General features: G+C 41.3%; 1 protein-coding gene across 11 annotated transcripts in view; it reads right to left on the minus strand.

Annotated features, from left to right (window-relative positions):
* osbpl8 (oxysterol binding protein-like 8) overlaps positions 1 to 13,810 on the minus strand; it is an 89,984-nt gene that overhangs the window by 57,700 nt on the left and 18,474 nt on the right. For 9 of the 11 annotated variants that reach the window (XM_046071704.1, XM_046071710.1, XM_046071703.1 and 6 more), the window contains one exon: positions 12,448 to 12,542. In XM_046071704.1, coding sequence (XP_045927660.1) covers positions 12,448 to 12,489 — 42 coding nt within the window. In that variant the 5' untranslated portion in view covers positions 12,490 to 12,542. Of the gene's footprint in view, positions 1 to 2,843; positions 2,919 to 12,447; positions 12,543 to 13,810 lie in introns of those variants that run through there. The other 2 variants (XM_046071712.1, XM_046071714.1) reach the window with 2 other exon arrangements.

A 13,810-nucleotide genomic window follows, 5' to 3' on the forward strand; every position in this document is an offset into this window, starting at 1 on the left:
TTCTTTCTTTTCACTACATCTCGTTATTTGATAACTTGGGGGTAAAATATCTTTTTGTTGTATGTTTAGAAAAATACCGTCCAGTGAGAGCAACATGTACGTTTAATATAAATGTGTTGGGAGGTGCAGAACTACAGTTAACTGGCGAGCATTCCACTTGCTCCAGATATGGGTGGATGAATACCAAGAAAGGAAATCGGAATCCTTGTATGGCTTGACAGGAAATCCATGAAGAGATAATTCTCAGCGGCAGGGCATATTCCGACACTAGAGCAAACAGGAGCAATCCCTGAGGATTTCTGTTTTTCACCCCGACTCTCTTGTTGCTAACATGAAACCTAATGATGTCACCTCTCAGGCGATTGGAAAGCAAGTAGATTAAAAAAAGGAATGTCTGTGGCTTGTAGGATATACAGCGGTTTGTCCATGTTTTAGCTTCATGAGGAAGGAGCAGGAGCATTTGATTACACTGCAACATTTCACCACATCAGCCTTCTTCAAAGCAGGGGAGGCCTGGAAGGGGGGGTAGCTGGTTGGGTCCATGGGCCTCACATAGAGTGGAGTCTCAGTTTCATCGCTGTGGGGGGCACGGGGCTCAGAGACAGCATGGCGGTGGCAGGGTAAATGTTCTTAAGAGGAAGGGTGGGAGAAATATTGTGGATCTACAATGGTTGTGGGGGAGGAATCAGGTTAGGTACGGTACTAAACTTTAACTACAGAATAATTAAGTCAAATGCTATTCTGTGATTATTTTCAGTTAAAGCGTCTCACAATGCTGCGAGTGAACACATTCTTAATATGGGCAAAGTGGGAATGAGCTGGCCTTCATAAGGTTAGTATAAATCTCACACCAGGACAGGCTCAGCAATGAGGAAATGGAACCACTGGCTGATCACAGCTGGATTTTTTTTCTTGGTTAGGGGGATTTAGAAAGCTGAGGTGTCCAGCAGGAGGCTCGAACAGGAAATATGTCATTACATTTTTAAGAGTTTGAGTTGAGACAGAATCAGGGGTTGAGACAGAATTTGGTGCCATTTCCTAGTAAGTGCTTCCGGATAGCTGTTGAAACACTAAAAGCTGTATACAATTCCTTTCATTATCAACTAATGCAGTAAGGATCCAAGTGCAGCATGGGAGTTGTGGTCTGCTGATGCTGCATTTAACTGGAAGAAGATCTTACAATACGGAATGTATGACTAATTTAGTCTGGTTTCATCAAGGCCCACGTCTACACATTTTTCAAAGCTTCAGCAGGTGTTGTTCTTACTGTAGGTTGTTTCCTCAGTTGGAAAAATAACCAAACCAATCAGAGTTTGGTTAGTGGGATTAAGTTTGAACCCGTCATCTTCCTGCGCCAAAGCCAGAAACACGATGACAGAAAAATGGCATGGATGAGACAGACACAGTTGTATTTTGTAGTCAGTTGGCTTAACGAAATAACAACTCTTAAATCAACTCAATTCGACAAGAAAAACATTAAGTTAGATGCTCCTGACACTCGCTTACTTCTAAATGCTTCTGTTTTAAATTAAAATGACAATAGAATACATGTGGTATTCTGCAGGAAAAGCCACTACATAACTGCCCCTCAAGTACGCATTCTTATGTACAATTCTGAGGTACTTGCACGTTACTTGAGTATTTCAGTTTCAAGTTATTATACACAAAACATAATGATCATGTTTAAAATTACTCAAAACGGATTATTTTTACATTATGGTTTTGCTACTTTTACTTAGGTAAAGGATTTCAGTACTTCTTCCACAACTGAAAACAGCAAACATGAACACAGTATCAGACTGAATAATAAAAACACAAAAACACAAAAAGGCAATTCAATCTGATTACGAGGCTATAATTAATTGATCGGGTTACACATAAGTGTTTTGGTGGTCTGTGGTGTAGTACCATTTGAAGGCTTCCTTCCCTGTCCTGTTGTTAAACTCCAGACTCCAGCAGCTGTTCAAAATGAATGAACATGCAGGCCTCAGCTAGTACTATCAATCTGATTACACATGCTCCAACCCATCCAAGATTCCTGCCTCTTCTGTGGAAAACTGTTGTTACGTAACTGCATCCTGGCAAAAGATAATTGGTTAATTTGTCCTCATTCAAATGAGCCACGCACATGGTCCGGCATTTAGGTAGCAAATAAGAATTTTGATGCACATTTTTGCTATTAACTTTTGTGAATGAAAGAGAAAAAAAAAATAAGAGTACTTCATTTTGTCTCTTTTAAAACTATAGTTGAAAGCTTCTTCATGTTTTGAAGTGGGGCTATCATGTTTCTATAATGGACTCGATGTCACTCCAGAAAGACCTTCCCTCTCTGTCATTAGCCTCATTAGATCCGCGCTTTGGCCATCAGCCAGCAAGACTCCGCCCAGTCCAGATACATGCATACATGATCTGTCTGAAGAAATAAAGAACTAATATTGAGCAGTGCAACTGTCTCTGCCGCGCTAATAGAAGCAGCATGACCAGTTAATTAGCTGTAACCGTAGCTCTTGAGCACAGTGTGGCAGCGAGTGTTGGCCTTCATTCACTGACAACATACTGAGCAAACAACAAGCTGGAGTGGAAACAACACAGCAGACTCTGTCCAAGTGTGAAACCTTATCACAAAGGCAAGTCTAAAGCTTAAATGACTCCCTTTTATGACAATACCACGTGACAACAAATTCTTTTCTGAGACCGACTGCCAGGCTGAACACGTCTAAATCGAACTGCAGGACAAAATCATTCAAATGCGAGCGCACACAGCGTGATCAGCTTCAGCTCAGTTCTAATCCGCCCACTCCTGTTTCCCGTTTTGACACTTGATGGTGTGGAGGTTCACTTACAGAAAGAGAGGAAATGCGTCGCCCGCTCGTTTGCTGCCGCTTCTTGGTCAGACTGAACCTGGTACGACAAGCCACTGAGCTCAGCCCTGTCTCTCCCCCACACACACACACACACACACACACACACTAAAGGGAGGAGACAAGGCAGAGAGAACGAACATGCGAGAGACTTTGAGCCTGCCTCTCTCTCTCTCTCTCTCTCTCTCTAATGACTGCTTTTTCTTCTCTTTCCTGCTCCTTTTCGTCCTCTTCTCCTTCAGTCTGTGCCTTCACTAATTTTTCTGTTGTCCCTCTGTAAATGTGTTACATCACTGGCATTTATTTACTCGTCCTTGGCTTTTACTGGCCTCAAAGCTCTCATGACTTTCCCCTCTTGCTATCTTCCCATTCATCTTTCTCATTCCTTTTTTGTCTTCCTCTATGTGAACCCCCCTCTCAGGCATTTTGACTACAACTCTTTTAAACATGTTTTTCAGAAAAACATCATCTGACACACAAACCAGCGCCACAAGACCACGAGACAAGAATGTAGGCTGTGGCTGTTTTAGGGCTGAAACTAGAGGACTAAAGCAGTCAGATCTCTGTGTATGCCCCTCCTGCACAGCTACAGTAACCACACAGACCTTCCTCTTTCTCATGTTGACCGAGGCCCTTCTGCACCAATATACCAAAGCAACCGCTGCAGCCACTGTGGAAACTCACCCCAGCGGTTGATGAATGCACGATGCAACCCAGTTGCGACCTTTTTATGGGCCCAATAATGCAAGGTTTAATGCAGTCTCCTGTGCTACTGTTTCCATTAAGCTACTAAACGGTTTTCCACACACGGCAGAATGTGGGCCATTTAAAGATACAATGCCAAATGCAACATTTACATTTATTCATTTAGCTGACTTATAATTGCTGTACATGATAGAGGTCGTACGCATCTGGAGCAACTAGGGGTTAAGTGTCTTGCTCGGGGACACATCGGTGTCTCACAGTGGATTCCGGGTCTCTCACACCAAAGGCATGTGTCTTGTCCACTGTGCCATCACCACCCATATACACATGTTGAAGAGTTTATTATTGTTGACCAAAGTTTGTTTGTAGATGCTCATCTTCCATAAGAGTTAATTATCAGCGTCATCAACAAGCATATTTAGTCTCCTCGGGCAGGGTGAAACTGAGGTCTGCTGTGTTTACTTTCACAACTCAACAACACAACATTTTTGTTCATATGCTGCCATTAGGAAAAGGACTTGTGATGGTAAAGCAGTGTGCAAATAGTCGACAGCAGCCGCTCTAAGAAATGGCCCTGTGTGACTGCAGCTTGCTGTGGTTCTCACCAAATTTGACACCAGCTTGCTAAAAAATATGATTTATAACTTGATACTGTTGGTGATAGCACAATGCACTGTGAAAAGAAAAGGTGTGAAGAGTGAAGTCATTTCACCCCTTTTGTTTTCTAATCTCCCTGGAAAGTGACCTCTGCTTTGACATGTCTTTTGTTTGCCAGTAGACTTGTCAATGTGCCTGTTGCCAGGTGAATTATTTCAAAGAATAGTTAGACATCATGCTTCTGTGCCAGATCGTTTCTTGGAGTCTTGTCATCAGAGGTGAGGATGCCAGGCAACCAGACTACCCTACATGTAGTGACTAGACCTGGCCAAGAAATAATCTCGGCACTGTTCACACAACACTGACACACTATGAACTTACAAAGCTCATTTAGCAAAAAGTTACCCAAGTACACATGCAGCATTTCATTTGGCATCATGTTTCTGCAAACCTGATTAATGTTTACCCTCCTTTTAGCTCTGTTTTGGTCCACCAACTCCTGAGAAAAATATCTGTCTCTTTAGCTGCTAAACATTCCACTATGTTCACCAGTTAGTCACCACCTAGCTGCATCTGGAAACATTAAGGTAAGCAGTGTAAAACAGTAAAAACAGTGAAGTAAAACCAAAACTATGAGCTGAGAGACACGAAAGCCAGGTTTGGACTGCACAATATTGTTGTCAATTACAACTACATGTTGGTGCCCGACCAATCAAAGCATGATGGAACAAAAATGTAAGAAGGAAACTATGGTAAGTACGATCTATATTACCATTTATTATAGATTTTTTCCCCCGTTTATATCTGCTACATTTTATGGCTCATTACAGCTACAATGCTTATAGCATGCATGTGCATCCTATTGTCTCTTTTCTCTATGAAACTAATAGAGTGAGGAGCTGAAAAAGAGAGTGTAACTTGTGTAAGTAAATATTAGAAGAATATGGTTTGGAAGTACTTTGAAGACGCAGCAGCTGCTCTTTCAAGTTCTGGAAAGCCTCTTTCAAAGAAGTGTAGTGATGCACATGAAAAAACAACAACATGCCGTGTCCTGAAAGAGGGAATTGGCATACAAAAGAACAAAAGAATAAAAGAAGTTGCAACAGAGCAGTCTACATCTAACCTGCTGAGAGGGATGACCATGATTCACATCATGGAGTTAGATAAGAGAAGCTTTTTCATTATGACAAAAAAAGCCTGTTCCTCATACGGCACTGTGGTGGCAAAAGAAGTAAAACAACCCAAAACTTACTTCAAGGAGACTGAAGTAGACTCAACCAAACAAACTGCATCCATCACATTCAGAAATGTAAAGCTTATTTGCAATGGAAATAAGATTTTAATTAGACTAAAGAGCTCCACTGCAGGCAGGAAACTCCTGCTGAGTGTGATTCAGTCTGTGGCTTTGACAATGTTTTCTCAAAGAAGGAATAACAAAGCACCCATTTATGGTAGTAACTGTGGCAGCAGCACAAAAAACTGTAATTTGGATTCATTATTTTTTTCTTCAAAACGTGCTGCAATTCAGTCATTTGACTTGGATTTATTTCAAAAGGGACCTTATTTAGTGACTCAAAACCTCACCAACTTTAGAATGCCATCAAAATCTGTAAAGTCACACACCCACATCAGTTACATGAATAAAGATATCTTTATCAGTTTGTATATTAATTATATTTCACATTTGTGCATCTAATTCTAAAGATGTTAATAGTAGAGTTAGGGTTATATGACCTAATTCTGGTAGATATAGTACCATCTCTGGAGAAACTCTGTGCCAAACACAATTATGTTGATTTGAGTAAAAATGTAGGAATAGAGGTGGGGTTGCCCCCTAAAAGTTGATAAGATGACCTGAGTTATCAGTTGAATCACTTGAATACTAAAATATATGCTCATAATATCTAGTCTAACATAAAAAGAACGATTAAACCATTTATTTTAATGACTGCGACAGGATGTTTGAAGCAGTCTTGTAAAAGGCTTGAGTGCCTCAGTCAGTCTCTGTTGTAGGACGATTTCGGTATACAAAAGCATCTCTGCATCACCCACAGCATAACAGTTGCCTTCAAACCGTCTGTGGGATCTTCTAGGGGGCAGTGATGTCATTTTCCAAAATAAATGATTGGTCAGTAGGTGGTTTATTTATTTTTTTTTTATAGCGTTGATCGCTCATCTCATACAGAACCTGCTCCGTAGCAGGTTAGCCATTCAGCATAAGTAACATGGTACCCTAAGAAGTGAACCACCGTCACAGGACTGAAAACCCAGGGTTAAACCTAAAGTTACCACACTAACCCAAAACCCTGCTAAGTAGCACAGGCCCCGAGACTTTGTGTACATCAGGTTATAAGACAGTCTTTGGGGGTTCTTGCACGTTCAGAGTGTGGGCTAGTTTCTCACCCGTATGGTGACTACAGCGTCACTACAGGCACTGATGTAACCAGTCACACATCCGGCGTACTCCTCTGTTTCTAGAAGAATGCTCTTGTGTGGCTGCAGCTTTAAAAACAGTTCTGCATAATGCTCTGAGTATCTGGGGACCAAAGTTTGACTTGTCTGCATGAGTCTTTGTCTGTAGACTGGGACAGTAACAGAGATGTGGTATGAGTCCAAAGTGGGGGTCAGAGGCAGCTTTTTAAAATACCAAATGGAGGATACATTTATGAATGCTTGATTGACTATTTACAGTGCGCGTGCATAATACCTACAGGATAAATTTGTAAAACTGGACACACATGATGTCAACACATGACTGCGAGAATGGCTGCCCTCAAATCAACAGCCCACATCTGCCCAGCTAAAAAACAGATCTCTCTGTCAGGACTGAACAAAGCTTCGCAGGAGACACTTCGTTTTTACACTGCACTTACTAAAATCCCCCACATCATCTGAAGTTCACTTTTTCCAGTATTAAGAAAGTTACTGTATATTTTCAGACAATGATTTGAAGTTTTTCCACATCTAAGGCCAAGCTAAAGCCATGGAGGATAAGCTCGCTTTCCTGTTTACTTTAACCTATTTACTTTAGTGGTGAGAATGTGCCTCATCAGCCCAGACCGTCAGCCTCGTTCTGTCAACACCACCCTGAGTCTGACCACTGATGTACAGAAGCTAAAGCCTCAGTTTCTCACTCCCTAAGAGCTGTATGAAGCCAATACCTCTGGTTTCTTGCAGCGTTCTGTAGCTTATTCCTGTCACATTATGTAGCATTGTAAGTCTGAGCACCAAGACCCGGTATCTAGCTCTGCCAGTTCAAAGTTATCTTAACAGCAGAATCAAGATGAAGCAACACAGTAGTAATATTAAAAGTTATATGTGGATAACTATAGGCATTGTGTCATGCATTTCTTGGATGCTGTTGTTTTGTTTAATTGTGCTTTTTCTAAACTGAACAAAATTATAAACGCAACACTTTTGTTTTTGCCCCCATTCATCATGACCTGAACTCAAAGATCTAAGACTTTCTGTACAGAAAAGGCCTATTTCTCTCAAATATTGTTCACAAATCTGTCAAAATCTGTGTTAGTGAGCACTTCTCCTCTGCCAAGATAATCCATCCACCTCACAGGTGTGGCATATCAAGATGTTGATCAGACAGCATGGGTATTGCACAGGTGTGCCTTAGGCTGGCCACAATAAAAGGCCACTCTAAAATGTGCAGTTCCATCACACAGCACAATGCCACAAATGTTGCAAGTTTTGAGGGAGCGTGCAATTGGCATGCTGACTGCAGGAATGTCCACCAGAGCTGTTGCCCGTGAATTGAATGTTCATTTCTCTACCATAAGCTGTCTCCAAAGGCGAAGCTCATCTGCATGCTCAACAACCTGATCAACTCTATGCGAAGGAGATGTGTTTCACAAAGTGAGGCAAATGGTGGTCACACCAGATACTAACTGGTTTCCGGACCCCCCCGGGCCCCCCCCAATACAGTGAAACTGTACATTTTCGAGTGGCCTTTTAGTGTGACCAGCCTAAGGCACACCTGTGCAATCCCCATGCTGTCTGATCAGCATCTTTATTTGCCACACCTGTGAGGTGGATGGATTATCTTGGCAGAGGAGAACACAGATTTTGACAGATTCAGAACAATATTTGCAAGAAATAGGCCTTTTGTGTACATAGAGAAAGTCTTTGATCTTTGAGTTCAGCTCATGATGAATGGGGGCAAAAACAAGTGTCGCAGTTTTAATTTTGTTCAGTATATTTTGTTAGAAAATGTGGTACCTGCCAGGCGGTGAATCCACACTAGCAGTGAGGATGACAGAAGATAGGATAAATGGCAATCCATACAGTAGTTGTTGAGATATTTCAGTCTGGAATAACCCCCCAGGCTGGCGTTCCTATCCCTAGAGCCGTGCAACCAGTATGCCTTTACAGTTAAAGTGCTGGACTCCATGAATAAGGGCAAACCTTAAGACTCAGCAATCTTTTATATCGGCTTGGAATTTCATTCGGATGATTCACTGAGCAGCAGAGGACTTCCTGACATGTGTGAAAAGAGTCCATTAAGTGGTTACACCATTTGTCGATTTTCATTATGAAAGTAATCTTGGCCTCCCGGCTGTCAATATAGGTCTTTATGTGCAGTAAACAAGGAGAGGTGCACACTTGGGCAATAATCCTCAGCTTTTTTCTTAATAATAAAGGACTTTCAAACTTGCTCAGTGCTATCTTATAGACTGCTCTACATGTAATGTACTGTCCTATTGTAGAGGACTGATCAGTGTTTCTGGGACATGAATACTGCCAGTTTGAATAGCGTTTCTAGCTGAAAGAAAGAAAAGCTGAATTAATGTGAGAAAGTCCAATGGTTAGTGAAGATATGAGCTTAGAAAGGCGTATGAAGACTTGGAAAAGTTGGCAATGGTCTAATTAGTATGAATGTATGAACAATGTGGAGCATTTAATGGCTGAATGGAATTTGTAGTTGAAATTATAAATAAGTAGATAAACCTTGATAAAATACTTGAAATAGTACTTTAGCTGAAGACTAAATATGTTTATTACAAATTGATTGATGACACATGTTATAGCTGCATCAGATGGGAATGGCAACTATCTTGTTCCTAAGAGACCAGGGTAAGACGTTGTTTTCCGCTGCCTGCCAACCAGGAAGCAAGTGATACACTCACACTGTTACTTTGAGTTTGTTACTTTCGCGTTGCCAAAATGCTGAATAGTATTTGTGCTTTTAGATGCACTAACTGACGAGGAGGCAAGCCTGAGCTGTGTTAGGTGAGGGATTTGGGCTATTGGGATATGGGCTTTTGTGGCATCTCTACAAAGAATTACGTTGTGAGCTGCTACCTTAGTCTGTCATTTTTCCCTCCAGGTCACAGCGCATGTCACATGACTGAAAACTATGAATTACAGGTGTACCTGAGCATGAGATGTTGCTACAGTTAGCGTTAGCTGTATCCAGGGTGTCACTGTAGCCAGGAGACTGCGACACATTGAACACGGTGCGTTCCTTCAGATTCACGCTGTGTTATAGTAAATGCTTCATCATATTGGAGGTGCTACCTCCTACACATCCATCGCCAACCTCTTATCCTGCGTACCAGGTCGCGGGGGCTACCTCCCTTGCATGAAATATCCATACTGCATTTTGCTGTGTTGTTATCTTTTTTAGTGAAGCTAAGCCAAACTGTTGAGCATTTGCTGTGGTCCGCCATGATCCAAGAATGTTTACAGAAGTACTCTCTTCTCGCATGCTTTGTTGATGTACTGCGTATCAAATGAATAGGGCTGGCCCGAATGTAATTTTTTGAGCTTCGATGCTTCGACAGCTTCAGCGGGGAGGCGCAGATCCTCTTCTCTTACCTCTAAACTACCTCAAACTCATTGTTCAAGCGCATAATGGCTGTCCATGTGCCTTTCACTGCTGCCTATTCTAAACAGCAGGTCACCAACTCTTTTATTACAGTATGTACAATGCAAATGACAGCAGACTGAATAGTGGTGGATGTTTGTAACAGGAGGGGGGAGCTGGCTACCATAAACCTTCCTGAAGCGCCTCCTGACTGTGAGGATGTCAGAGTGAGGGGAGAAGAGGCAGACACCTGGCGTACGTCCCAGAGCCTTTCATCTAGTGTTGGGAGCAATCCACTCTACCAACAGGGCCTTTCAGCAAGCAGCAGGATATGCTAGCAACACAATACATCCCATAGTCTAAGTCTCACACCATCCTGGCACTGCACACTCATAATGTGTGATCAAGGCGATAACGCAATGCCCTGGAGCCTCCCCCAAAGGAGGTTTATTGCTAAATCGCAGAGAGGTACATATTCATCAAATTCACTTCCATCCAAAAGAAAGCATTAAAAAGAAACAGTAAATACACCAAAGTGGCTTTTAAACCAATTTTTGCATCAGCAGTTTAATTATGCGGACACTAAAAAAGGCTTAGAGAAGGAGGGGTAAGAAATTAGCTTGCAACTGCTAACAGATATGAAGTATCCTCACTCCAATTCTAAGCAGGACTCAAAGAAGTAGGATGGGGATGTCAGTGCTGCTCACATACAATGCCACTGAATGTCCTTGTGTGGAGGCCTGTGGAAGAGATGGCCAGCGCTGTTATCAACCCAGTTATCTGCATCTATAATTGCCCTCCTGCTCACTGCAGAAAATGTGTGCTGACTGAAGGTGACACTGCTTCCCATCCTTGCTCAGTCAGCTTTGAAAATGCAGATGTTCCTTTATAAGATAAAAAATCGTACATATTTCTCTGAATGCAGGCTTATCTATACTGATGGTCTCAGATTGACCACCCTTGTAATAACTAAGGGGTGCCACAAGGTTCTGTATTTGGACAATTAATATTTACAATCCACATAAACAATATTTGGACTCCAACAACTCTTTCAAAAATATTTTTCTATGCTGGTGACGCAATTTTGTATGAATATGGCTCTTCTCCAACTCAAGCTGTGTCTAGTCTACCTAACATTCTTCAGACATCTATGTAGCCTGCAATGTGTTCCCCGCTGAGGCAACACTAAATATGTTGTACTGACAAAAGTTCTCATTTTTAAACCTCGTGTGGAACAACTGGCACAAATCTGAAGATAACAATGGGTTTCTTATATCAGAATAAAGCATGTTTCTCTCTTGATGACAGAAAAACCATTGTGCAATCAACCATCATGACTGTCTGTCACGTCTTGGACCCATATTAGTTTCTGATGCTGATTGTATGAATGCATGCATGCCTCAATGATATTACTGTACCAGATTGAATAAAGGCTTTATTATAATTTTTTTAGCAGTCTAGCCAATGACCAAAATGTTTCCTACCTTTGTTTGTACATCATTCAAAATGTGTGTAGCCTATACAGATGCCTGACAGGAGGCCTGAAGTGTGACTTGTTAAATCATAAAAAATGAGGAACAATAGGCTATAAAATCTAATTGTGTTCAAGAAGATTGACTTCTTCTGAGTGCAGATTCTTTTAATTTTTATAGCCAGATTTGCCTCTAGTAGGGCACTGTCAACCTGCAACACCAAACAGGAAGTTGCCACAGCTTTATATTTTATTACAGAACAAAGAACAAGAACGGTGGATGACCATGTCCTTTTTATTGCCATTTCTGTTACTAAGAAAGAGGACGTTGAAAAAAAAAAGAGAACTCTGTGTGACCTTTAATTGTCTACAGCCAAAGTGACTTTAGCTGTCTTGCCTGTCTACTGACACACACACACACACACACACACACACACACACACACACACACAAGTTTAATTACAGGCACCAAAGTGCAGTGTCTGCCACAGTGAGGCTGACAGGTCTGTGGCAGCTTAGCAATATTAGCACCTAAAGCTAATCATTAAGCTTCAGAGAGCATACTCCTGGAGCAGACGTGCAGAAAATGATGCCAGTAGGAAACAGGAACCCGTTCCAACTATACATGGAGGTTGAGGGAAGACCCCAAATTATTAGGGACAATTATCAGCATCTAAGAGGCAATGTGGGGTGATTTCTTGTTCTAAAGTGGAGCCTTTCGAATATGGTGTACAATATATGCAGACTTTCATTCCAAAATGCTCAATAACAAATGGTACCTTGAGTTCATCAGTCAGAATCTTTCTAATGTAGCAGATGAAAGGACCCAAGTAACCTATTGTTTTTTTAAAAACTACAAAGTTTATTTATTTATTTATTCCTATTTTTTTCCCAATCACTATTTTTGGAATAGTAGGTTTTGTTGTTTTGAAATGAATGTCTTCATATGCATGTCCGTGTGGTACTGTACCTGTTATGCAAGTGTGTTTACTCACCAAAGTTTTCTCAGGCTCCTGCTGGGACTCAGAGGACTCCATGGTCGTGTTAATCCAGAGTCAGGCCCTTCAGCGCTGCTCTGACGACTGCATATCTGTTAGGAGGGAGAAGCAACGTGTTACCACAACAAGACAATATTACAACATATGTGTGCCATTTCTTTCACTTAGTAATTTTGAAGGTTGTGTTCAAAAATCAGTCATTTAAGCCTTGGAGTTGTTCTGAAAGTAGTTTTTCTTGGCACTTTTTCAAAGTTCCCTTTCACCTCATGTGGGATGGCTAGTTTGCAAGATCGGACTTAATTTGAATCTTCATGCCCACCATCTATAACATTTCAGAGGCTGCATCATTACCATACAGATGCACCAAAGATTTCTCTCATTTCTGTCATTGTGTAATAATTGCAGTAGAAACCTGCTCACCACTCCCCATAGCTTTTCAAGAATATAAGGACTGGTAAAACCTTTAGACTAAGAATTTTAATCATCAGTTTGACCAATGAGGCTACAGAGGGATAACAAGAACAAGAAACATAGAATATCAAATGCACAAAGAAATAACAAAAACAACTGTTTCTAACTATCTAGCAAACAGGCCCTAAGGTGAGCCATACAAAAGCAAACTGTGAGCATTCACTACCCCACCCACCTGTCAATAAGCCCCTGAATGGTCAAACCTGCTGTACCTGCACATAACAACATACAGGCCTAACCACACTTTTCGCAATTGAAATGCGCCTGTCGGCTAAATCCTCAACATGGGTTCATGAAGTGGGACCATCTGTTAATTGCACTCTGCACTTTTGGAGAGATTATTTTGGGTGGAGCAGCTGCCTGCCAACATGTGGTTGTCCTAAAAATGCTTTCAAGATTATAGGAGGCAGCCACTTACAGTGATTGCTGTTTTGTGTGGATATTTAATGATATGAACCCCGTGGTCCCAAACTGAGCTCACACCTCATCAGACTATGTGGCCTTTTGAGAAAGAAGTAGTACTATTGAAGTAAGAGTTGAAACTGCTGATGCAAGGACTGCAAAAAGAAAAAGAGAGCTGTCTTCTCATTAAACAGTTATATATATATATATTTTAAAGTGGCTCAATTAGGACTTGAGCTGTAGAAGTATTGCAAATGATGGCATTAATAAAGAAGCAAGGTGAAGGTGGCGCAGCTCTTTGGATGAGAATCGATATAGCTTTATCATCAAATCATGATGGTAAATTGCTTCCGTTGCACTTCCCTTAAGCAGATGACTTTGGATTTAGCGGGCAATTTGTGAAATAACAATTGTTAAAAATACACAATTGGTTTGCCCCTGCTTGCCTTAGTCAACTACACTGAAACCAACAAGTTGTTCATGAGAA

Source organism: Micropterus dolomieu, linkage group LG16, assembly GCF_021292245.1.
Source record: "Micropterus dolomieu isolate WLL.071019.BEF.003 ecotype Adirondacks linkage group LG16, ASM2129224v1, whole genome shotgun sequence".
Taxonomy (NCBI): domain Eukaryota; kingdom Metazoa; phylum Chordata; class Actinopteri; order Centrarchiformes; family Centrarchidae; genus Micropterus; species Micropterus dolomieu.